This window comes from Acanthopagrus latus, chromosome 3 (assembly GCF_904848185.1).
Source record: "Acanthopagrus latus isolate v.2019 chromosome 3, fAcaLat1.1, whole genome shotgun sequence".
NCBI classification, from domain to species: Eukaryota; Metazoa; Chordata; class Actinopteri; order Spariformes; family Sparidae; genus Acanthopagrus; species Acanthopagrus latus.
The window spans coordinates 4,406,139-4,432,302 of NC_051041.1; the positions used below are offsets into that span (position 1 = coordinate 4,406,139).

The window sequence follows — 26,164 nt, forward strand, 5'->3', positions numbered from 1 at the left end:
TGTACGCCATTATAAACTATATTCAGGATTTATTAAATAACAAGTGACTTGTAAAGAAGGAAAAGCAGTAAATTAATTAACTACTGGAAAAAATGACAATTAATCAACAGAAGTCTTTCGAGGCAATTCTGCAGAAAAACGCCACAGATTTGCTGAACGCAGCCTCTCTAATGTGAAGGATTCTAGTGCTTTTCGCTGTTTCATGTCTTTGTGCATGGAAAATGTTGGTAGCAGCGGTTTAGATAAAACAAATCTGATGACGTAACGTTTCGTAAGGAAATCAGGAAATCGGGACCGACATTTGCACAATTTTCTGCCATTTTTTAGACTGAATGATTTAAAGTACTGACAAATAACCAAGATAATTGCTGGTTTAAAGCTGACATCATACAAAGATTCTGACATACTTTCAATCAAAAATTCCTACTCTACACATGACGTGGAGCTAAAAGTGTTGCTTCTTGTACAAAACCCCCTTTTCAAGAGGACAGAGACACCTACCCACACACCTACACCCTACAACTCACAATCTACAAATCTCGTGACAGCATGGGTGGCATGGGCACTCTTAGATCCCTTTTAAAGGCAGATTTCAAGGGGTTTAACTCTAAATGATCCGAGACCAACGCATAAGATCACCACGAGGACCATCTTAGTGGAGACTGTGTCAACAAACCATCTTGAACTACAATAACTGTTAAATGCCTGAGGTAAAAGCAACATCAACAACAGAGAGGCAGCACAGAGATTCCCATGCAGTTACAGTATGTGATGTCAACCACAAGAGAAGGGAACAAACGAGACAATATAAAATCAAGACTGATGTCCATCACCACAATGACAAGGCTGACAAGTTCAAAACGAGCCTGAATGCCATGAAGTGGGTATACGTGTATATGAGAGAGAGAGAGAGAGAGAGATCAAACAGAGAGAGTGTGTGTGTGTGTGTTTGCGGGAAACACTGAGAGCATCATAACTGTCCTATGAAGGAGAAAAGCTGTGTGATTCAGCAGCATGTTGGACATTTCAAAGAAGTATGTGACTCAGCTAATCTGTCTCTGACTCCGTACACCACCACAGGAGTCTCACACACACACACACACACACACACACACACACACACAGGCACACACGCACACACACAGACTCTCTTACCTCATGGTCTCCAGAGGTATGAGCAAGAGCAAAAGATGGATACAGACCTCCTCGGAGGCTCTACAGATATTGAATGTCACTATTCATGACACTGGACACACAGACACTGAGACCCTGAATGTAAGCTAATGTTACGCTGAAAATGTTCTGTTTAACTGTGCAAATTAGTTTCAACGGGGGAAAAAAATATGTGAGCACAAACAAGTGCAACCTCTTCACCCTGAACTCAGTTGGATTGTCTCATGTTTTTCCCACACAGTCGAGCAGATATCATAACTGCCTCAGCCAATGACAAATACACTGTGTACTCACTCACAAGTATGTACTACAATACGTGCCAAAGAAAACTCTAAACCAAACCAAATGGAACAAGAAGAAAGAGGGAATTACGAATATAAGAAACAACTGCAAATCAGATTCTCCGACAATCCACAACACATTACACTGCCGCTTTACATCAAGCTTCAACACACTCATCCACACACATCACATCCATGTTAGCAACCAGCAAAAAGTGATCCCTACCTTGAACTCCTGTAGCTGCTGTTTGATCATTTCCACCTCAGAGCCAACCAGGCCCTGTGCGTTCAGTCCCTCTTCCGCCTTTCCCAGCAGGCCTTGCAGCTCGGCAACCTGCCTGTAAAACTCCTGAACTCTCCCAGCAGCGTCTTCGATCTGGTCCAACCTGGCTTGGCCGCGCTCACTCAGCTGGAGAACAGGGAACAGATATAAAACCGTCATGACTGGATGAAACCAATTTCACTTTTACTTAATGTTGCATCCAAATTACAACCACCACCACCAGCACCACCACCATCGTCATGATCTTCTGCCCCCCTTCACCTTGCCAGCCTGGCGGTTCAGAGCCTCTGTCTCCCTCCTAAGAGCCAGGAGATCAGGGGAGGAGCCTTCTCGCCGCAGCATGGAGGTGCAGTCTGAAGAGTGACCTTCCAGCTCTGACCTGAGGTTGGTCAAACGTGTCAAAAAGCCCTTTAGGGCGTCGGCCTGAGACGCCAGGGAATCTGCATCGCGTCCGACTGGGCTGAGGGAGTCCAGTTCATCATCGAGGTCGGCAAGACGTGAGAAGACATCACGAACATGAGACTGGACCTCGCCGACGCCCTGTAGCCGGGACTCCAGGGTGGAGCAGCACTGCTCAATCTGATGTAGAGAGATGGACAGAGGATAAAAGACATAATAGGTGGTTAGGAGACATTTTTAAAAATTCATCAACAAGAGCACCACAATTCCAGCAGAAACATTTTCTCTCTGATCACTGTGGTACTTCTTGCATGGCAAACATAATATTCTAGGTGTCACACAGACAGAAAAAGATTTTTAGGTTGATTTTGAGCACAAAACTGAAATTATGAATGAGCAGTTCCACTCCTCAGGACAACTAGTAGATTGAACAGTCAGTTCGGTTGCAATTTGCCTTGAAATGGCCAATAAAAGTGATGATATCTGTACGATACAAACAGATTAATCAAAACACACACTAATCTTTTAAAGGGGAACCTGTGTGGAAATATTTTCCTTGTCAAAACTGAACAAATCACTGGAACAGAATAGCATGCAATGAAACCAAAGAATGACGCAACACAACAGCAAGTAAAAATAGGCTCCGTTTATGTAGGTGCGAGAAAGAGACAGTAGAGGCATTATCTAAGAGTCAGTCTGCATCTCTACCAGCCGAGGAACTCAACAACGACATCAGATCAATATTTTAAAAGGAGAAACTAAACGTCTCAGTATATAACAGTGCAGTGTTCTTTTATATACAGTCAGGGTTCCTCTGATAGCTGCAACCTTAAAAGGAATATTTGGAGGCTGGATTGCAGAAAATAGATGCAATACTGTGGGAGCTGAATTCTCCAAACTCAGGTTTACATTTCAAACTGTGATCAAGTGTTGAATGTCTACAGTGACCATATAAGACTACTACTGTAACTCAAAAAGCCAAACTCTTCTGACAGCTATGGCTGTTCTGCTCTCGCTCAGCTCACTGACACTTGTCTGCTCAGGACCCACACACACATGCACACACACACAAATTAGATCTGACACCATCTCACACTGCAACCCTTTGTATAAATAGTCCCCCCCCCACCCCGTTGTACAACTTCTCTTCTCTCCAGTTAGCATAAATTGTTGAGGTTACATTAATTCATAACTTTTACGACCCCTTTCGTCTCTTTCTCCGCGGCTACCTGCTGGGTCGAGGACTCTGCACTGCCTTCATGTGTGGGTCAAGTATGTTTTGGACATTCACTAGCTTTCATTGGCAATGTCTGGGAGGAGGAACTTCCCCCCACAAAAGTCAGCTATGAAAAAAATGTGAGTACGTTCTTAAGTGCTGACACTAAACTACAAAGAACTATAACCACAACCACCTGAATCTCATCAGTGCACTGAACAGTGTGTTTGAAATTATACTGAACATCCAGTAACTCAAAACATGATCCAGTGTCCTCACATAATGTGATTGTTTGAAGTATGCTTAATGTCTTGATTTACCCAATAATCACTTTGCTAACCTGGAGGATCTGGACCATCTTAAACAAAAGAAAACAACATGTTTCCACTTTATGTCTCTTTTTCTGACTATGACCCCGCCCCTCACCTTCTCAGTAACGTCATCATAGTCTCTCTCTGTTTCCTTGGCCAGCTCCTGAAGCCTCTGTGTGCCCTCAGTGCTGCCTCCTGCTGTCTGTGGAGAGTCCTGTACCAGCCCCTGGGCCAGGTCTCTAAGGTAGACCACCTGAGGCTTCAGGGACCTGAGATTCTCCTGCTGACTTCTCAGTCTCTCAAGGCTTTTCGCACTGCATGCCTGAATGAAGTCAATATGAATAGTTATAATAATGATGTAATTTTATTAATGCAGTTATTAAGGAATGATGAAAGTGACAATGAAGAATATTCTTGGTACCTGTGGTCCCAAAGCCTCCTGGACTTCAATCTGGTGCTTGGCAGCTTCCAGCCTCCTCTCTGCAGCCTGTCTGCCCTCTTCAAACTCTTTCAGGCGACACGCCAGCTCCTCCAGCTGGGAGGTGTGGTTATGAAGTCTCTCACCCAGTTTGTCCACCCTGCGGTTCAGCTGGGCTTTTTCATCTCGTACCTACAAAAATTGTTTACATTACATAGTTTAGTTTTCTTATTTTGCTTGATTTCTGACTATCACTAACAATACTCCAATAATACAATGATATAGAGAAACAAAATCAATTCAGCTTTAACGCATCACAAGCCAACACATAAACAAAACAGAGTAGAAGTCATAGACTGAAATCAGTTAAACTGTGTACCTCTTCCTCTCCGATGCAACACTGTTCCAGCAGCTGATCGGCTGCAGTATTGAAAGCCTCGAGGAGAGGTTGTCGTCTTTCAAGGTCCAAAGATAGACCTCGAGCCTTCTGTAAAGCCTCATCCAGGGCTGATGCATCCAGTGACGGCTGGATCTCTCCATCTTTCTGTTCACACTCTGCTAACCACGGTGTCAGCTCGGCCTTGTGCTGCTGGTAGGTTTCTGCTTTGCTCAGGGTGGTCTTTAGTCTATTCTCTCGATCAGAGATTCTCTGGTTCAGCCCTTCCCAGTCCTGCCTCAAGGAGGCCAGGCGGGATTGCAGTGCAGACCGTTCGTCTCCACCTACAGGCAGAGTGGCTAGCAGTGATGCTCCCTCGGCTTGAATGAGCTCGTAGGAACCTCGCTGACTTGCGATCCCTCGCTGGAGATCACCCGTCTGTGCCAACAGGGAGCGGATGGCCTCAGACTGACAGGGTAGAGCATCAGTGGATGATTCTTTGGGATCTGCCTGCTTGTCCAGCCAGGAGCGCAACTCCTCAAACATCTGCTGGAACTGCTGAGTGGATGAGAGGGCAGTCTGGAGCTGAGACAGACCATCAGCTAGAGGAAGAGAAACAGAGAAAGGGGATTACATAAACACTTGAAAACAATTCCAAACACAAAAAGACAAATAGGACTTTTTGTTGCATTTATTTCAGCAGATTTGTTAGTAGGATTTTCTTATCATCTAAACAGTATTACCATTATGGCTCAAGAGGGATTAGGTTTGAAAGGAACTGTTTATTGAACACTTATCTTTGTAGAGAAAATCACTACAAACAAATAAACTGTGATAAAGACACCAGAGCAGCTACTGTAGAGAACACTGGGTTGTTAAGAACAGTTACTACATAAACCACAGTAACTCCACAAACCTGCGCGCTCCTCTAAACTCTTCAGTGGTCCGCTGACACTCTCCAGTCGTTTACTAAGCTCTTCCTTCAGGTATGGTTCAGCCACAATGGTGCTGAGCTCCTGGCAGAGCCTCTCAGCCTCAGCCAGCTCAGTCCGCCGTCTCTCCAGCTCTGATCTGATCTCTCCGGTTTCTTGCAGGCGACGTTTCAGTGCCTCGGGCTGGGCGCTCAGTGAAGCCTGGGCATCCAACCTCTCACCGAGAGCAGAGGCACTGGAGGAGAGCTCTCTGAGCAAAGCCTGGTGGGAGACAAGGCGGGTTAGAGAATCATACCGTCATGCTGACAATAAAACAATACCATTTAACCATGACCAATAACACATACCTGGTAACGTTCACTGGTTCCTTGGGCCTGGTCGATGTGGTTTGATCTCTGACTCAGTCGGTTTGTTAGGTCCTCCCACTGCTGGGAGATGGAGCCCAGTTCAGAACGCACCTCCTCTAGGTCCTTAGGGTCCTGAGAAGAGTCACCAGTCTGGGAGAGGATACCCTCTGCAGACTGGGTCAGCTGGTCAAACTGTGGCCGCCTGGTCTCAAACTCACGCAGCATAAACTGTAAGACAGAGGAGAAAACACATTATTTAGTGATGTGAGCAAGTTTGTGTTTAAAACAAAGGAAAACCTGAAGATCCAGGAAAAATTCAGTGATATTTTGACATTCTGACCATATAAAAAAATCTGATGAATATCTTACATATTACTTTGTGATTCTAATACTACCACGTGTGACCAAGTGTGCCAAATCTAAAAATGTTTTCTGATCTTCAGCTTGCTTTTACTGACTGCAGCGGAAGTCTCAAAACAAGAGAAAACCACTTCAATCAAGTATCTATAGTTCATTCAGATCATTACTACACATTAGTCAGTTTCACCAACATCGTTTGCTAGGATGCATTTCTTCTCTTGCTCATTTTCTGCATCTATGACCACAGTGTGTGTGTGTGTGTGTGTGTGTGTGTGTGTGTGTGTGTGTGTGTGTGTGTGTGTGTGTGTGTGTGTGTGTGTGTGTGTGTGTATTGATAACTGCTGTGCCTTTTGGCAGTATCTTTGTGATTCTTCTATCACATACCTGTACTTGTTGTTTCTGTGTGTTGAGCATGTTTGGGTCGATGCTCAGCGGTCCCAGCACGCTCATCATCAGTTCCTTCTCCCTCAGCCATGGGCCCAACTGACTGGCTGCTGAGGCAAAGCTGCCCAGCCTATCAGCACAAGTCTCCAGTTCGGTCTGCCTCTGGGCTGCAGCTTGATTGGCTGTCTGCCAGCGGCATTCTGGGGTAATGGCGAATCAAGAAAGGAGTGCAAGAAACTTATACCATATGCAAAATGTTGATGATCGTGTGTATATATTTCATTGTAGCCCATTCATTGTTTCATGTTTTCTGTCCAGTTTCTTGCTTCAATTAATGGGACATTTTAATCAAACAGTGATGGTGATGAAACCTCCTGAAGCCTCTTGATTTAAACCGGACTCAAAGTGAATAACACTGATAAAACAATAAGTGAGTTTTTCTTCCTCTGTCCCTCCTACTTCTTCTACCTCTTTCTTCCTCTCTGACTCATGTTCTAGGCATCCAGCAGAGTGTGCGTGTGTGTGTCTGTGCGTGTGTGTCTGTGGCCACATGGCTTTGAAAAGGCATTATGAAATATGAAATATAAAGGCCCCCTTCTTGGATTTCACCTTATATATTTCTGTCTCAGTTACCTCACAGAAGGCCCTGGTAAAAATATCAAGTATGCGAGCGCCGAGCGAACAAATAGCTTTGACAGGAACACTTCCCACTCTCTCCCTAGATAATATTGATCTCAATTCCTCACTACCTTTTAGAAAAATTCTTACAAATTCTAAGGCACTGTGCCACTTTCTTTTATCTGCTTTCAAAAACGCACTAGAGTTAAAATGGCTACTCTTTTTCCTTAACCTCCTTGTTTTGAGCCTTGTTTTATGTTGCAATCATTATTATATATTTCCATCATCTCTTTAACAAACTCTTGCCAATTTTAAACTCATTGACTGTCCAAACAAATCACATTCTTTTAAATGGAAAGAATTATTTCCCTGTTTCACTAACTTGCATCTCCTTTATGTCACCTCCACATGACTGCCTCATGTTCTCCCCACACAGGTTCTTTGTAAACTGTGCTGTAAGTACTGTACAGTATTTCTGTGACTGCTATAGTAGAGTATATCCAGCAGCTGTTGCCTCCTGGCCATGTCTTCAGTAATATTTAGTTTCACCAATCCTTCTACTTAAGTTTTTGCCTTTGGGCATCTGCATTATATCGGACAGAGCTCTGAGCTATCAGTTTCTGTAAAATGGCTGTCCCGTCATCCCGCCACATGTCTTCATGTGTTTCTTGTCATTTGCAGCACATACCTATCTCTTGAAGCTGCTGTCTCCAGCTGTCTGCCTCAGGAGAATCAGGATTATCAGCAATCAGCTTCCTTAGTGTGCTCTTCAGCTCATCAACCTTCCCAGAGTGTTCAGTCAGCTCTGAAAGCAGGGCCTAAAGGAGGAAAGGAAGGGGACAAACTTGAAAAACCCTGTAGCTATGCTGCAAGATGATGATACACGTTTAATTAGAAAAAGCAAAGATAAGAGTTCTAATGTTTAAATTTATCACATATATACACAGTCAAGACAACCTTTGTGTTGATTTGGGCACTATGCTACCATAGAAAGTAGCTGTGAAATTATTTTGCAACATGGGAAAAGCTAAAGAGACCCAGTCCTTTACCTTGTTCTCCTGGGCCTGGGCGCGTACCACCTCAGGTCTGGAGGGAGAAGCGGTCTGTCCTTGTTTCAAGCTGTGCTCTCTGTCTGTCAGCCAGCTCTTGAGCTCCTCAGTACCCTGTCTGGCTTTCTGCCTCAGCTCTAGCGAGGCCTGCTGGCGACCAAGACGCTCTTTCAACTCCCCACCCAGCGCCTCGTATCGACCGTTTACATCAGACACGGCTACCTGGAGCTCTGTCAGGTCTGAGAACACAATGAAAGAAAGGAGACAATTGCTTAGCCTATAATAAAATGGAGGTTAGCAGCAGGGCAGATACAGAAAAAAAACAGATAAATCTTGGTAGAATTACGTCAACGGATCTAGTACAAACAAGTAAATTAGGCTAATAAGAACTACAGGCATACAGTGAAGGCAGATCAAGGTACCCAAAATAAATGATGGATGCTGTGATAGATGTTAAATTTGAGCAAATTTGCCACTGACAGATGTTCGTATGAACAGAGAGCAACAGGAGACAGGACAGCACAGTACACAGGACAGGGGACAGAGCAGTAATCTCTCAAAGTGACCATTATAAGGAAACCAAAAACATCAATATGGCTGTTAAAATATCTCTTAGAGACCTGTTTTCAGGAGGCAACAAAAAAGAAGAAGGGAGAGGAGAAAGAGAGAGCTGGAGGGAGAGCTCACCTTTACAGGTGTGAATGCCATTGACACTGCTGGGACCTGCTGAGCCATTGATTTGAGGAGCACCTGGGAGGAAGACACACACCTGACTGAGACATTGCCACTAAAACACACACCCACGCCGGCATAATCACACACAAAACAGGACCAGCAATGCTCAAATCTTTCAGCATAATGTGGACACATTTAAAGTTCTGACACAATCTCCAAACAGCATCAAGACATCCTGCAACCCACAAATACTTCACAGCACACAGAGCTCAGCAGGAGAACTGAGGACGCTGCACAAAAGCCATGAAAACAAATGACAAAGGAGAGAAAAGACATGGAGGATACCCATAGTCTTTATATAACACAGAAACTGAATGGAATTGAATTGAGTGTTCTATTTGGTGAAATTTTATTATAAGCACCTCTGTACAGTGTCAAATATGCAGCTTAACTGAACCAAAACAAACTACCTGAACAGAACTGATTATACACGCATTTCATTTCATTCTTTCATGCCTTTCTGTCTTGCATTCTTTGTTTTCAGTTCTGTATTTCTCTCAGGTCAAATTATTCTATAAACACTTGGTGATTTTCCTCCCATCTATATCATCTGTAAATCACACCTAAGTCATGTCTGCAAATATGCATTCATGAGGAAAATAGGAGGGAAGGGTCGAAGTATTCTAATGTGCGAGTGTGTTTTCATCCCTGCTCTTACCAGTTTTGGCCTGAGGAGTGGTGATGTCGATGATGAGGGACTCCAGCTCTGATCCCGTCTTGTTCAGCTCCTGAACCCTTGATCGCTGTGATTCCCAGTCGTTCATCAAGTCCTGAAGGAATAATTCATTTTACTGAATCACTGAGCTTTAAGAAGACACACGAAAGTAGCTGGATTAAAACAGCATGTTCACTAAAATCCCTTTGTTTAAGTTAAGCCAGAGGGTGCAGGGTTTGGATACACACACACACCTTTAGCTGCTGCACTCTTCTCTGCAGGGCCTCTGTGGTGAGGCTGGCCTCTTTGGACGGCAGCTGCTCCTGTGCTGTCTGAAGCCACCTGAGGAGGGAGCCAGAGAGGCCGCGGAACTGCAGCAGCTGCTGCTCGCAGGCCTGGATCGCAGCAAACCTGTAAGGAAAACAGAGACAGAGGAAGAGGATAGTTTGAAGAAACAGCAAGAGGAGGAAGGAAGATAGGAAGGATGCAGAGATGGAGAGGATGAGGAAGAGTGCAATAAGGAAAAACAACAATATAAAAAGGAGGAGAGGAAGAAGAGGAAGGGGACATGAGGACAGAGAAGAGCAGAAAAAGATGTAACTTCAATCACATTATTATGTTTTCAGCACAAAGTGAAACCATCATATGATCTTCCTTGAGCTGATTTTACATCTATAAAATAATGAAAAAAACAATACACAAGCACCATTGAGAGAGATTATTCAAGGTCCACACTGGGCAGCATTAACACAGCCCTGACCTTCTTGTCTTTGTATGCGATTTGTCTCGAGCTATGGCCGGAAAACTGCGGACTGCCCGCAGACAAAACAGCTCTAAGAAGTTGTCTGGCATTGAGCGGTATCATTATCATGCTGCTATTTTCTCCCCCTCGGGAATCGAGGCTGGGAGTCATCCGAGTAGGCCGTTTATAGGACGGACAATGAGCCGTGTCCACTCTGCTTATATTAGCACCCAGGCCTACTCACCAGCTCTCGCCGGCCACACAGGCACAGTGCACACATACAGCTGACACACACAAACACACTGCACAGTACTTGGAAACCGAGTGCTGTGAAACATCTTACTACACAGTAAATAATCCCAGACATCATGTATAGTATGTTCTACCCATACCCATGTTTGAGATTGTATATAATTAATTTATTAATCACATTATTTATCTCTATGAGACTATATTGGTTGTTTTTATGGGACTGGCTCACCAAACTCAAAAAATGGTAAAATGGTATTTATAAATTCCCAGCCCCCTCTGACAGGCTTCAAGTGTGGCTGCTCACTGATACGACGTCAGACGGGGTAGGCATAGCAACTGGTGCCCCATGAAGGCTACAAATTTAGAAAACAAATTTTGGAAATGCCAGTGGCACAGTCTGTTCTGCAGAGCAAGTCACATGATTCTTTATAAGTAGTCGTATCATATCTAATCAAATCTTTTTCAGTTCCACTCTCTCTGAAGGTTATTTGGTACGTTGTCAGTCAAACTGGAATTGACCCTCCTCATATGTGAGCATCAAGAACTGCACAGGTGAAGGATTGATAGACTCCTGAAAGCTTTGTCTTTGCTGCCCCCTTGTGTAATTTATGCAAACTACACAATTGCCAAAAACAGCATAAAATAAGGGGAGGAAAAAAGACATATCTCACATGTTGCCTGTAAGATTTTTACCTTTCGTTGACATTGGCTTCCAGTTGGGTGAATTCATCAGAAACCCCTTTGACATTATCCAGTAAGCTCTGAGTGTTACCGAAAGCTTTTGACTGGCTGAGCTCTGTGCCGAGGTTGCAGAAGGATTTCAGCTGGCTGGCTTCCTGCTCCAGTTCGGACCTGACCTCCTGAGAATAGACACAGAGGCCATAAGTGTCGAATAAACTAATCCACTGATTCCCTTAGAGGCATTAAGAAGTCTTAAAAATTTGAAACCATATAATTCAATGACGGTTATGAAAATATGACCCCTCTACTGACCTCAATGGTCTGCCTGTAGTCATCCACGCTGCGGTCTGGCTGGCCTGCCGGGCTCAGAGCCTTCACCCGGCTCTGTGTGAAGACCTGGAGGTCGGTCCCCAACCGCTCGTAGCTCTCCAATCTGGGCAACAGCCCTTTGAGCTCAGCCTCCCTCTCTGCCTGGCTAGTTTGCGCTGCAGCATAGCGCTGAGTAAGTTCGTCTAAAGGACCCTGAAGGCCAGAGGCCGTAGAGGCATCGGCGCTCTGAAGGAGTTTGGAAACAGAGTCTCGTGTTGCTTCCACGCTGCCCTGCCTGGACAGCAGCTCCTGCCGAAGTTTCTGGGGAAGGGAGAGAAGAAGTCTTGTTTTAAAAATTGAGACTTTGAACACAATCTTCAGCAATATGTTGATTCATACATGTGCCAATTAAAGAGTGAATGCACTAGTAAAACCTGCTGTGCTGCATTACTGATCATATGCACATTTTTTTTTTATTGGATATCTGTATTATACCTAAAAATCTCTTTTATAAGGCAGATCATGTTTCATTAATATAAACTGACTGACTGACTGACTGACTGACTGATTGCTGTGTTGGGACATTTTTTAAGGAAATAATTCCTTGATAATTACTGGGTTCACTCAGTTTATTTATACCTGGTTCTGGGTCAGGGCATCTTGAACAGCCTGTGCGGTGGCCTCGACTGGTCCAGGATTGACAACAAGTTTGTCCAGCCAGCTTAGCAGACCCTTCAGGCCCTCCTGGACACTGACAGACTGGGCCACTGCAGTCTGAAGCTGCTCTGCCCGCTCTGATACAGAGGAAGAGAGGGAGCCAAACCTCTTCTCTAAACCATCTGAAAAGAAGGAGGTGTCAAAATAAAAATGTGATCTTTTTAAATTTCCAAATAAACATGCATCTGTTTAAACATAAATGATGAAAACAGTGTAATCTGATGTGTATTTGTCTGTGAGTTCTTGTTTCGACAATGAAAGTGATCAAATTTACCTGCAGCACAAAGGATATCAACAGCTTTGAGGGAAGGCGATTCATCTGTGCTGACCAGATCTCTTCCTGCTCTCTTCACCTTCTCAAGCTGCACTGAACGCTCCGCCAGCTCATCCTGCAGCATCTGATGACAGAGGAAACACTCGTCATCAAAATTAAATCCTTTCAATAGCTGACAGGAAAATTTAAAACCAAGGTTCCCACATACTTTCCGATTAATTATTCCACTTTTTCCAGACATTTCTTGACTCAATTTATACTTTTTGGAGAGTGCTTAACATGATGTAGTGGCTGGGAAAGATGACTTTCAACTGGCTGAGATCATGAACAGAATGTTTCCATACTCTGAAAATCTGCCTTCTCACTTTGTGTTAATGTTTGTGATGTGTGCTTCACCTGTACTTGTCGTAGTGTGTTCTGCAGGTTTTGAGGGTCTGTCTCTCCACTGGGCTTGGCTATGCTTTGGTTCTGTTCCTGAGTGCTGAGCCATGAATGGAGGGAAACAACCTCATCCTGGTACTGCTGGTACCTCTCCAACAGGCCGGACAAACGGCCGCCCAACTCTGTTGACTGCACACACAGACAAACCATTTCAAAGTGTGAGGAACTAATTAACTGAGCACAATTTAAAATAATTTCTAGAATGAACTCTAGTATCCCTCACCTTAGTGTGTAGGTTTGTGTATCTGTGGTTAGCATCCTGCAGCTTGTCAGTTACTAGCTGCTTGGTGCTGTTCATTGCTGGATCTGAACCACCAACTTGCTCCAAAGCTGCCTGGATAGAGTCAAGAACCTTCTGACCAGATATGGAAACAAAGCGTAGGTCTGCCTTGTGACAAATTACATCTTCGGCGAGCTGAAAATACAGACAGATTGACAGGTCAGTTGGGGGCAGTTGTGTGCAGATATGTACAATATGTCTATTGGAAAAAATCATGTTTTTATTGAAAGTGTTCATGGAAAGCATCACTGCGTCCAGCAGGTCGCTAGTTTAAATATCTGGAATTGCTGGAAAAATGTGTGAGAGAAGGATATGAAACACTGCAAATGTGGTATCAAGGGACTCTTCACAAGAAAATTATCCCACAATGCTTCAGTGGAGTTTCTCAGTGGTTCCCAGATGAGAATGTGAGAGTGTAAAATCAGGGCATGTCAGTTCATTGGAATGGATGGAAACCGAGCGTGGAAACTCAGTCTTCCATGGATAATTAAAGATCAAAAAGCATAGTTGGGCAGTACGTGTTTTTACTCAGCTACACTGGGCTCAACAGCAGGACTTTACTTCACTTCAAAGCACCTGAAACCAAGCTCAGCCAATATAATCCAAATGCAGAGCCACAGTGCCAGCATTTCCTGCGAGTATCACACACTGTGTAAAATATGACATTAGCGCCATCTTGTGGAGAATCTGCAGCATGTTGAATTTAGTTTGTGCTTGAATAACTTGGGTGTTGGAGTTTCACATGAACCAACAACAATGCATAGAGATATTTAAATTGTGTTATTAAGGTGTGTTATGGTTTACCTTTCTGTGCTCCTCCAGCCTGCCCTTCAGGCCTTGTGCATCAGTTTCTCCTTCCCCAAGTGAACGGAGCTCCTGCTCACTTTGTTCCAGCCAGGTACCTAACCCTCCATGTTCTTGGAGGAACTTTGCCAGCTCATCCTTCAGAGCTTCAGACTTCCTCAGACGGTCCTAAAATAAATGAATAAATAATAATTAAAAATTAATTTAAGCAGAGAACAGAGCAGTAAGTAAATTATAAAAATACCATCAGCAAAACGTAAAAACGTCTCTGCATACTGTCCTTAGCTTTGGACAATTTCATCTCATATAATCAATAATTGAAAGTGTCAGTAGAATACTACTACGTTTCAAGGAGGTAAAACCTCCACTTATCACGTCTTAGGACAATAAGATCCTGTCTCTGGGATAATGTAGTTCAGAAGCCTTGCTGTTGCCTTAGCATACACGTCAGTATCCATTTTGAGTACCTGGCAGCTCTGAAGCCTGTCCTGGTGCTGGGCCTGCAGCTGATCCAGGGCAGCCCGAAGACGCTGCTTCTCTTCAGGAGGAACAGTGGAGTCAGGTTGTTCCAGAAGGGAGCGCGTTGACTGTGTGATCTGAAGTAGCTGAGCCTGTTGAGACTGGAGCTGCTGAAGCTCGGCCTGGAAGCGAGGTTAAAGGTTGCAGGTTTAAACTTGGTAAATTTGTAAGATGTTTAAGACATGATCTGCTACACATAGATGAGACATTCTAACCTGCAGCATTTCTGTGTGTGACAACACAGCGCCTCCTGGCTGTGAGAATGGTATGTCTACAACATCTCTTGTCACTCCAGATCCAACTCCTCTCCCGCCTGGTTGGCTCAGGGAAGACAACTCATTCAGCAAAGAGTCTATCTGGCCTTGGGTCTCCTGGAGCTCCTCCTCAGCCTTTGCCTGCATGATAGTAGAGGAAAGAGGGACAGAATGAGGATGACAACAAAGCTACAAGTAAGCAGTATTAAAATTAACATCATTAACACTTATATCTATAACCACTGTCATCATCTTACCCTTTGTGTGTTCTGCTGTACAGTGGTGTTGATGGCTGAGTTCACCTCTGTCAGTGACGTGTTTACTGAATCTGTCAGTGCACCGTATTGCTCCTTCATTGTTGCTAGCGCCTCCTGGAGTTTCTTCCTCTCCTCTGGACTCAGACTTTCTCCTCGCTCAGCCAAGAGCTCCTCCACAGAGCGGATAGCCTCAGCTATGCCCTCCCGTTTGGTCTTCAGGTCCTTCTCTACTTCCTGGAGAGCAAGGGAAAACAGGTTTGATACCATCAAAGACGTAAACATGTTCACCCAGCAAATACAATCTAAAGCATCAAATAAATTAAATGACAGTATTACAGTGAATTCATCTACATAAACATGGACAAAATACTAATTCAAGCGTTTCGGGGTGTTGACCTTGAGATTTAATGTTTCGTACCTTTAGCTTTTTCTGCTTCTCTTGCAGGACATTCACATCATCTGACTCTGCTCCTGCTTTCTGACTCGCCAATAAGCTGGCAGCTCCAGCCAGCCACATAGAAAGGCCTTCTAGTTTCTGAGAACATTCGGCTTTCTGCTGTTGGACCACCTGAGAGAAATGAATGAGGAGAGAAGGAAGAAAAAGACCCAAAAAGACAGAAAATGTGAGGAAACCTGATACTGACATGATTTAGAAATGAGTCTATTAGTAACAGTTAACTGGATCATGTTACAGCAAGAGACCATTTAAAATGTTTGACCTTACCACTAGTTTTTATACTTCTTAAAAATAAGAGCTTACTAAAAGCACATTTGCCCCTAAACAGAATTCTTGTGTAGTGCACACTTTGCCAAGCTTTGAGCACATTGTGTCCAGAGTTCACACACACACACACACACACATACATAGAGGCAGACAATACAGACAGACATAAACATGTATCTTCAAATCACCAGGTTGGTCAAGCAATAACAGACAATACAAAGAAAAATCAAACAAATTTGTATCTTTTTTTGCCGTTTTTCCTCTTTCTCCTCTGTATTCAGGTGAGACAAGAGGAAAAACAGTAAAGCACTGTAGCCAGCGAGGCTTTTCTGCTATAAAATCTCTAGCCTTTACCGCCGCGACACAAGCGATTTCCTTCAGTGGCAATCTGGAACAGCAAGGCAAACAGGTTAATAAAACACATGTTATAGAGACATGCAGAGTAGCAAACAAAGCCCTTGTAATGAGAGTGAGGGTGGTGATACTGTCCATGTCAAGTGGCAAAGCTTTTGCAACAAGAGCAGCAGTGGGTTGCTATCGAGGGATGAAAAAACAGGTTTGAGATGGAACTACAGGTTAAACTGTGGTGAAGGTTAGCTAGTTTCTAGTGTAGTTTGATATGATTTTATAGAATGCGGGTGCTTATCACAACAGACTTAAGATTTTATGTATGAAAGCAGGGCAACAGTTTACAGCATGACAAATAAAGCTGTGAAACACAGTACGTGAAAGCTAATTGCATTTCGAATGTATTAGTGAGAGCAGCATTTCAAACCAATCTGACTCAATCATCTTTTTCCAAACCTCTCTCTCCCTTGCACTCTGCCTCTCTCTGTCCTTCTCCTCTTCTTTCACTCGCTCCCTCCGCTGCCACTCCTCCTCCCTCTCTCTCTGGGCGGAGAGGGCTTCGGCCCAGGCCTGAGCTTGGCCCGATGCTTGGTGGAAAGCCCTCTGGAGTTGCTGGAGCTGCCCCAGAAGCTGCCTGCTCTGCTCAGGGGCCAGATCCTGAGCACGCTCTGAGATGAACACCTGAATGTCAAAGGCTACATTGTTGACCTCATTGGAGCGAGCCATCAATGAGGACTGGAGCTCCTTAAAGGAAAGAGACAGAAAAAGTGTACATGAGAGGAGGAAAGTGTTATTCATCTATACAGTACTAATGGCAGAGATATGGCCTGAGATTCTGACTTAGAGGCAACAAATCCAAACAATGTTTCATCTAATTTCTTTAAGGTGATTTTATTCAACATATGTTGACGAGATTTAATAAAACAGTTAATTTTGTCATAAGATCTCTCTTAGCACCAGGAAATAATGTTGCCAGTTATCAAAACTGGCTATGCATTATTTATACCTTTTTTTATTCTGTTTGGATGACTTACCTTGCAAAGACTAAGCTGCTGTGTAAGCTGATCATGACTGTCATCTTTCTCTGCCTTTTCCATTTTTTCCATCCCCGCCATTCCTCCATTCATACGAGCCTCTGTCTCCCTCAACCAAGAGAGCAGACTCTCCACTTGTCCTCCGAGTGACTTCTGCTCAGCTGTTACTGCCTCCTGAGAGAGATGAAGTGATGAAATATGGTCTAGCCTTGTCCTAGTACAGTTAATTCAAACATCTACTTCAAGGAAGACAAAAAGGGTTAGGGGGTTACTACTAGTATTACTGCTACAACTAGAAGACTACTTATTTTACCTTATATGAGTCCCTATGATCTTGTAGACTTTGCAGAATACCCATAGAAAGTGCTCTTGCAGCCTCATATCCTCGAGCCAAGCTTCGCCCATCCTTTTCCAGGGCCAACAAGAGTTGAGGAGGAACATCTTTAGGTTTGGGTTTCAACAGCTGCTCAGCCGCCTCCACTTCCTTGTTGATCGCAGGCTCCAAATCACGCAATTCAAGGTCCAGAGTCTGAGAGACAGATTAGGAAAAGAACACAAAAGTTTTCTTGATGCTGTTTGGTAAGAGGCTAATCCTCAAATGTGCTATTTGCCTCACATGGGGAGCTAAATACTCAACTGAAAGTGTATAATAAGTTCACCAAAAAAGTTGGCTGGTGGGACATTAATATAACAGCACATCTGTATCACGTAAGTATGCATACTCTTTCACCTCAGTCTGTCTGATGATGTCATCCAAGGCGATGAGGCTGCGGCCCACTGACTGCTGTTGCTGCTGTTTGAGTCGAACCTCAATATGTCTTACCATGGAGACCAGGGCAACAATCTGCTGGTCATGCTCCAAGCATTCCTGACGGATCAATGATGACTGAATATGATAAAAATAGAATAACACATAGAAACAAACTCCATTACTGAGTATTCAAATGTGTGTGTAATAAATGCAGGAGACACTCTCTTCTGAAGCAATCTTTATGAAATTTCAGAAAAGGAACCTTCTCTGATGATCTACTACTTCTTACCTTGCCCGTCTTGGGTGTCATCACTTCTTTTATTACTTCTTGACTGTCTCTTACATCATCCTCTCCCTCCTTCCAGCTCTCAGTGGCTGTATCAGACTCAGGGACTTTAGGTGAATCAGACTCAGTTGAAGCCTCTTCTGCTGATCCTGGAGACTCAAGATTTTGCTGTTGGTCTTTCAAAGATTTTGATTCAGCAACACTGACACTTTTAACTTCAGGTTGGAGCTTTTTCTTCTTTTTGCTTTTCCCTGTCTTTTTACCTGTTTGTGTGCCAGGAACCATTGACTGAGCTGTGGGCTGGATGTCTGGTTTGCATGTAGTAATCTCCTGAGAACCGTCAATGGATTCACCTGCATTTTTGGTTTCTAAAGGTGATTCTTGAGATTCTTCTTTCTCAGATGTGGCCTCTGTCGACTCTATGTGTTCCTCAGAGGGGGAACTGGGCTCTTCTGACTGATGTAAATTTATTTGACTCTGTTGACTGGTCTCAGCTTCTTTAGCATCATTTTCAGAAGTCTCCTCTTCATTTGCCTCCTTACCAACTATAGGTCTGATGACATCACTGGCTGACTCACTATTACTATATCCATCCATCCTCTGGTCCTCAGTCATGGCAGATTTTGTGATCATTTTTGTTGATGTAACCTCAGAATCATCTTTTTCAGGCGTCAGTATGGTCTCAATATCGGGCTCAGTTTTGTCTGTCATTTTTTGGCTCTTGCTCTTCTTGTTCTTCCTACTTCGTTTACTTTGCTGAGTTTCTTTAGGCTGTAATGATGGAGTTGCCTCAATATTATTTTGTATGTCTTCCTTCCCAAATCCCATCTTGTGTTCTCTCTCATCTGAAGAAACCTCCAACAGTTTGGTCTCTCTGTCCTCCTTGACAGAACGTTGCTCAACAGCTGTATCTTCTTTGACCCCCATCAGACCCATTTTGTGTTCTTTAACACTCAGCTCTTCCTCCTTGTCTCTTGGTGGACCACTGGGTCTCTTGACACCATCATCTTTGACATCATGACTCTCCACTCCATCAATCTTAGATGGCAGAGTTGGGGTCTTTACATCTTCAACACTTGTGCCTCGACTCTCCTTCTTTGTCACCTCACTGCGCAATGCCTGCAGCTCCTCAGCAGTCTGCTTCTCGCTCACTCCTTTCTCAAAAACCTTTTTAAGAATGCTCTCTTTGGCTTTCAGTATCAAGGCTGCTTTTTCATTGTCTGGTAGATTAGATTTCTGAGGCAATTCTTGCTCCTTATTTTTCTTCACCTCCTGACTGCTGTCTGTTTGTTCTGGTTGCTGAGAGACAGATACCTTCTCTCCAACTTTCACTTTCTGATGCTCCCTTGTCATCTTCTCTTTCTTAACACCCCCTTCTGTATCTTTTAACATTATAGTTTTCACTACGTCTTTCTCTGGCTCAATAGCATCTTCCGTGAATTCCAGAGTGGCTGGACCTGCTTCCTGTCCCTGTTTTACCAAATTATTTTCAGCCTCAATTTTCTTTTTATCCTTAACTTCACTTTGTCCACTGGGAGGCCGAGTGGAATCTGCCTGACTACCAATCTGTGATTTCACATTTTTCTCCTGTGATACAGGCTCATTTGTGACAACAATAGCCTCAGTCTGCCATTCAATATGTGCATCAGCTTGATCAATCTGGGATAAATGTTCTATCTCTGGAGAAAGTGTTTCACTCTCTGCTTCTTTTCCCTTTCCATTCTTTTTATTCTTCCTCTTCTTCTTGCTTTTACTTTGTGTCACTCTGGAGGTCAATATATCGTCTGACTGCTCAACATCAGTGATAGATTTGATCTCAACCTCTAAAGGTTTCTCTGTCTCCACTCTTGTACCGCTCTCATCTACATCATCATCTTTCTGTGCTGCCACATCAATCTTTCTAAGAACCTCTTCACTCCATTGTGATAATTCGGTGCTACCTTTGCTTTGTCTGTCGTCTCTTGTATCTTTTGACTTTAAAATAGTATCCCCTTTTTGTTCCTGTGAATTTTTGTCAGTATCATGGACACTAGTCTGAATGGATTCTGCAACAGAGTCTTTAAGATCTTTCCCCTTTTGTTTTTTATTAGTCTGGCTCTTGCCTGTTTGCAGTTTCTCATCAAGCTTCTGTGTAGGAAGAGGCTCTGGTTTATTGGTGTCTTCCTGTGGTACTATCTCTTCTATAGTCTTCTGAATTCTTTTCTCCACATTAATTGCAAACTTAGACAAGAGGTCAAGGGATTGGTCTGGCTCAACTGAAGTCTTTTCTTCCACTGGCACTTCTACCTTGTCCTCTTCTGTAGGGTCATAAAGTGTTGACTGATCTGATACTACTGATGTCAATGTCTTCCCATCATCATCTGTAATTTCTGAACCTGTCTTTGAAAGTGTAGATGTTGAAGAACGCTCAGTGTTTACATCTGACAAGTTTTCTGGACTGTCTGGGCATGACACTGACATGATAATGGAGGGGCTGTATGTATCACTTGATGAGGCAACAGGTGTAGCACTACCTTCTTCAACCTCCATCTCCACAAAGGCCAATTTCTCCTGAATGTCTGAAGCTATGTCTCTGGAGATCAGACCCTTTGCAATGGCATCATTAAGACTGGACACTTGTTGTCCGGTGGCAGGATCAACTAAGCCTCCTTTGAGAAACTGGTTGATGGCTATTTCCCTCACCATTTTGTCTCCAACTAAACCTCTGTTACAGGCCTCCATTAGGGGAAGCCTTTCTCCAGTACTGATATCAATGATCCCTCCACTGTTGGCCTGGCTTTGGAGCAGTCTCAATGCTGGAACTGGGTCAACTTGCTTTGATGCAACTGCCTCTGGAACTGTCAAATTTTCTCTTGTTTGTACATCATGAACACCTCTGAATGGTTTCACCTCCAAGAAACGTTTGCCTGTTTCGATATCAATTGTACCCTGGTTTACAAGCTCCAAATATGGCACAATACGTGCAGTTTGGGGGTCAAGCACTCCTTGTGTTACAGTAGAAGATGCCATGGCTTCACTGGCAATATCCTCATCAAGAAGACCTTTAGACACTGCCTCTGTCAATGTCAGCTTACAGCCAGATTCAGGGTCTAAAATGGCTCCTGTTGATGCCTGGAAATTGACAGCTTCTGGGTGAGATGAAGGGCTGACTCTTCCTTGGTAGACCCACTCTAGCTCCTCCAGCCCAGGAGCAATGGATCGATCCACTAGTCCTCTATCTACTGCATCTGAAACTGACAGCCTCAGCCCTGAAGCATGATGTACTATGCCACCCTCAGCCACCTGCCTCGCCAACACCTGATAAGCCTCCTTAGACTGAATTAGTCCTTTCTGAATGGCTTGCTCCAGAGGAACTGGAGACTTGGACTCTGGGTCAATAACACCTTCCATCTGTAGCTGTAAACTGGCTTTAGTGAGGGCTGTTGCTGAATCTGTGTCCTTGCCTTTGTATGCCTTCTCTAGCGCCATCAATTCATCCCTTTGATTTTCCTCAATCAGTCCCAGGTTGGCTGCTAGAGTGACAGAAACTTTCTTATCCCTACGTAGATCAACAATCCCCCCAGATGCCACCTGGGCTTCTAGAAGTCGAGCAGCAGTGTTGGGGTCAATCATTCCTGCCTGAGCTGCCTCCCTCACCCCACAGATCTGCCTTTTATCAACATCCACAACCCCTGCAAGGGTTTTATCTGACTTTAGGACACTCCACATTAGGTCTTCATCCAGTAAACCCTCCTGCATAACATCCTCCATGCTGAGTGACTCGCCACTGCTGGCATCGATGAAACCCCCAAACAGACCTGCCTGAGCCATTAACTTAACTGCTGTGTGGCCAGGGAGGACACCCTGAGCGACGGCCTCATCTGGTAGCAGCCTTTCCCCTTCATCTGTCATCAGACCTCCTTGTTTAAGCTCCAGGACCAACTTCCGTAATTTGGCATCCTCCTCTTCCTTCTCAACTGGTGATTCAAGAACATCTATCTGAGGTTCAGCATGCTTTGAGTCTGTCTCTGTTATGGGCACTTTTTGTTTGATTTTTCCTGATTCAGTCTGGGAATACTTTACACCTTTCCAATCATCAGATTGTGTTGAATGAGCATCTTCATTTGTTTTTGCCACCTTTGGGACGGATTCTTTCAACAATCTTAAATCTCCCTCTGATTTGAGCGGTGTTGTGACCGTTTTTCTTCCCACTGTTGTGGTTGTCTCCTGAAGATCAGTGTCTCTGGGTTTGGATTCAGTGGCTACCGACACTTTACGTCCTTTTGTCAATTCTCCTTTAAGATGTTCAGCTGAAGCTGTTAAACTTTCAAGATCAGAGATTTCTTTCTTTTGAGCTTTTACTTTTGCATCTTTACTAATGTCAATTTCGTTTTTTGCTCCAAATGCTAAATCCCTCTCTACAGTTTCTGATGGTTTGTGTGGCATGTTGTCATTTTCTCCATCATATCTTTCTTTTTGACTGCTTTTACCATTCATCTCAAATTCTTTGCTCAGTGTGACTTTATTGGAACTTTCTTCTTCAACCTCATGGTGTTTCTCACTCAATGTTTTAGCTTTCAAACTAAACTGTCTCACCATTTGTAACTTTCCCTGCTCATCTCTGGTCAAACTGGTTTGAGGCTCAACTTGACTTCGATACACTGAATCTCTTGCAACCAGTTCAGTAGCTTTGACCAACTCCACCAACTCAGAGTCTAGCAGCACCAAGCGTTTTCCAGTATGAGCATCCACATAGCTGTGAGTCATGAGGTGAAAGAGCAGCTTGTGTTTTGCTTGTTCTTCAGGATCTATTCCCTGTGTTGGTGTAGAATCCCAGACAGGGCCTTCGGTAGATGATGAAGGTGAAGGAGAGGATGGAGGTGGAGTGGAGCTAGTGGAACCCCAGCTCAAGCGGTTAAGAGATGGAGTGCCTGACTGGTTCATGCTGGTAAGAACATCAGGGATGTGAATGTCTTTGAGAGAACTGATGACACTGGGCTCAAGGGCCTCTTCAGCAGCCTGGTTTAAAGGCAGCACCTGGAGCGTTTCAGGGTTGTAAAGAGCCCCAATGGCATGTCGCTGCCTTAGGATGTTCCTTGATAGCTCTCCTGAGATCACTCCTTGTTGAAAAGCCTCAACAATTGGCAAGAGTTCTCCAGATTCAGGCCAGAGTATTCCCATGAATGCCCAAAGAGACTCAAGGACCAAGACAGCCAAACGAGAAGAGAGAAGATCCCTACGGATACTCTCTTCCAAATCCAAGCGTTCTCCACTTAAAGGATCTAGAATCCCCCCATTTTGCAGCTGTCGTGCTAACATGGCACAGGCTAGATCCTGGTCCAAAAGCCCATGACGAACAGCCTCCTCAATGGTCAGCCGGTGGCCAGAACGTGGGTCAGCAATACCACCGCCAAAGAGCTGAGCTTCAAGAAGTCGTACAGTAACTTTACGATCAATAAGGCCTTCCTGGACTGCACGGAAGATACCAACTTTTCTTCCTGACCGGAGGCAGACAGTTCCTCCAGGTTGCTGCTCGACAGGAAAGAGGAGCAGACCTGAGTCACTGTCATGAACACAACGCTGTTGTAGCTCATATAGGTTTAATTTTTCAGCTGTGTTTGGATTGATCAACTCTCGACGCTGAAGCCTTGACTGGAGTTTGTTGAGCACTCTTGGAGTCAAAAGTCTTTTGTCTTCTGCTTGCTCCAAACTCATAATTTGTCCTGCTGAGTCTCTCAGGCCTCCAGTGTTCATCTGAAGTTCTAGAATCCGAAGTCCCACTTCCTCTCCGATGAGGCCGACCTCCATGGCTGTAGCTACTGGTAACACATTTTGTTGTTGGTCATCGGTAGACTTAGAATTTTCCACCAAGACCAAGGCATTCTGTAACTCAGAAAGGGACTGTCTGGTATGGGTGTCGATAAAGCCTTGAGCCAGACCTTGTTCCAGTGAAAGATTGTGAGGGGAATCAGGCTGGAGGAGCCCACCCATTATGAGCTGGGCCTCGAGGAGTACATGGCAGGTGTCTTGGTCAATAAGACCACGTTTGGCTGCTTGGAATACTGGGAATGTTTCCACTGTTCCCAGGTCGATTACTCCAGCAATGGCAAGATGTTTCTAAAAAAAAAAAAAGAGAGAAAAACATAATTCCAGTTCATATACAATCTGGTACAATTACAGATCAACATGGTATGGCTCTGTAATCTGGTAAATGTAAAATCATCCCACTGTGGTACAGTTTTATATTACAATATCAAGGTTTTATGCCCAGAATCAAATGGCAGAATAAGAAAAAGAAGAATACCCACAACCAGAAACAACAAAAAACAAAACCAAAGCAGATGTATGTTAGAAACAGTAAAAAATAAAAATTACATATATACAAATAACTACTTTTTGTTGGCAGGTTAGTTGTTTGTACATTTCTTTCCCATATTTTAATTTGTCTTTTATATTCACAAGCGCTTTGATACTTACCACAGCTACTCTAAGACAGGCACTAAGCATGCAACAAAGCAACTAGTAATAAAAAAAGAATAATAATAAAATGCAGAAAGAGCCTCTTTGCTTACCTTTATCTAAATAAAAGCAAGCAAAGACACACAAGAGATTGCAGAAGTATTTCGAAGAAGAGGAGGATCAAATGTTTTGGTGAGAAAAAACTTACAAGGCAACAGTGAGAGAGAAAGCGAGCGCTACTTACCATACAGGCTTGTCCAATGGCACACACAATAATGTGCCAGCTTACGGATCGGCAGAGCGAGGCGCGACAGGTGAGAAGCTGGTTGTTAGCATTCTGCATGCCACTCTTCATTCTGACTCCTAAACACTGACACTAAATCCAACTGATGACTCTAAACTGTAATTTATCTCAGTACGTACCATTTAAAGCTATGTTCCCACTTTGCCTAACTGAACAATAAACTCAACAAACTGCTTTGTTTTCCATCTCTCATTCTTATCCATGGCTCAGAGCTCAGATGTCCACAATTCTCCTTTTGGCAGCTGTTAGTGGTTTTCAAGCAAAATGCTGGTTTAAAGTTTCACACATTAATAGTATGCATTAAAACAGACACAACATTTCTCATACATACACACACACACACACACACACACACTCTTGTGATCTGGACACAACATGCTCAAATGGTGAGGTGTTTTTTTTTTTGCATAGCTGGCCTTGGTGCACTTTAGACTCGAAACCAAAGTGACTTTTTAAAAATCTTCTATTCTTTTGTGAGCTTTTTAAGTTAGTCACATAAAAGTCCCCCTGGAAAGAAATATGACATTCACATAAGAATCAATAAGGTGCAAGTGTCACAACATAAAAATTATCATCAAGGACTTGAAATTCTCACACGCATTCAATCCACTTTTGACGGATGTACCATACTGTATATGCCAGGACAGGGACAATTTCATGACCAAGTGAGAACTGACTGTGAATATGAAGTCTCATTGGTCACCTGTGCATGGACTAAACTTGATGCAGAGTAAAAATAAATACCGAAATGTCATGTGTTGACTTTATGCAGTGACATTTTTTACCACCACAAAAAGACAAGTAACATGATACTATTTTTTATCTACAGAGATGACAATAAAACGTAAAGGTGCATCTATTTCAAAAAATGATTATTTCTAACGATGGATCTACAGAAAGCAGAGCTCTACAGATTCTACCTGACTGCTAGCATGACTTGGGCAGCACTGCTCTAGTGCGGCACCACTAAGGCCATGTATTAATCATGTTAGCAGTTCAGCAGATGTGTTTTCTGATGATAATGACAATGATGATGAAGATGACAAAAACTAGGGTGGAAATTAATGACATGACTGCAGGCTTTTAGGAGAACAATGTGAGAGTGGAACACTCCATGCTAAGGCCCAATTCAGACAGTGTCATCTAGTTAATTTTCTCGCCTTTCAGTGCCCACATTTCCAGTGTAAGTGTTAAAAAAAGTGGACTGCAGAA

The 26,164-nt window shown here is 43.6% G+C and overlaps 1 protein-coding gene across 24 annotated transcripts in view; it reads right to left on the minus strand.

Moving 5' to 3' along the window:
* Positions 1-26,164, minus strand: part of macf1a (microtubule actin crosslinking factor 1a) — a 218,798-nt gene that overhangs the window by 55,684 nt on the left and 136,950 nt on the right. For 23 of the 24 annotated variants that reach the window (XM_037092901.1, XM_037092900.1, XM_037092894.1 and 20 more), the window contains 29 exons: positions 18,214-24,306; positions 17,904-18,059; positions 17,487-17,702; positions 17,174-17,347; positions 16,596-16,883; positions 15,486-15,635; positions 15,068-15,301; positions 14,772-14,951; positions 14,505-14,678; positions 14,038-14,205; positions 13,177-13,368; positions 12,909-13,082; positions 12,513-12,636; positions 12,161-12,360; positions 11,525-11,842; positions 11,225-11,391; positions 9,792-9,948; positions 9,541-9,652; positions 8,835-8,897; positions 8,148-8,386; positions 7,787-7,916; positions 6,481-6,680; positions 5,737-5,964; positions 5,374-5,650; positions 4,461-5,059; positions 4,085-4,273; positions 3,779-3,985; positions 1,999-2,316; positions 1,681-1,863 (listed from right to left, as the gene is read on the minus strand). In XM_037092901.1, the coding sequence (XP_036948796.1) occupies positions 1,681-1,863; positions 1,999-2,316; positions 3,779-3,985; positions 4,085-4,273; positions 4,461-5,059; positions 5,374-5,650; positions 5,737-5,964; positions 6,481-6,680; positions 7,787-7,916; positions 8,148-8,386; positions 8,835-8,897; positions 9,541-9,652; positions 9,792-9,948; positions 11,225-11,391; positions 11,525-11,842; positions 12,161-12,360; positions 12,513-12,636; positions 12,909-13,082; positions 13,177-13,368; positions 14,038-14,205; positions 14,505-14,678; positions 14,772-14,951; positions 15,068-15,301; positions 15,486-15,635; positions 16,596-16,883; positions 17,174-17,347; positions 17,487-17,702; positions 17,904-18,059; positions 18,214-24,306 (11,910 nt within the window). The remainder of the gene's footprint in view (positions 1-1,680; positions 1,864-1,998; positions 2,317-3,778; positions 3,986-4,084; positions 4,274-4,460; positions 5,060-5,373; positions 5,651-5,736; positions 5,965-6,480; positions 6,681-7,786; positions 7,917-8,147; positions 8,387-8,834; positions 8,898-9,540; positions 9,653-9,791; positions 9,949-11,224; positions 11,392-11,524; positions 11,843-12,160; positions 12,361-12,512; positions 12,637-12,908; positions 13,083-13,176; positions 13,369-14,037; positions 14,206-14,504; positions 14,679-14,771; positions 14,952-15,067; positions 15,302-15,485; positions 15,636-16,595; positions 16,884-17,173; positions 17,348-17,486; positions 17,703-17,903; positions 18,060-18,213; positions 24,307-26,164) is intronic. The other variant, XM_037092899.1, reaches the window with a different exon arrangement.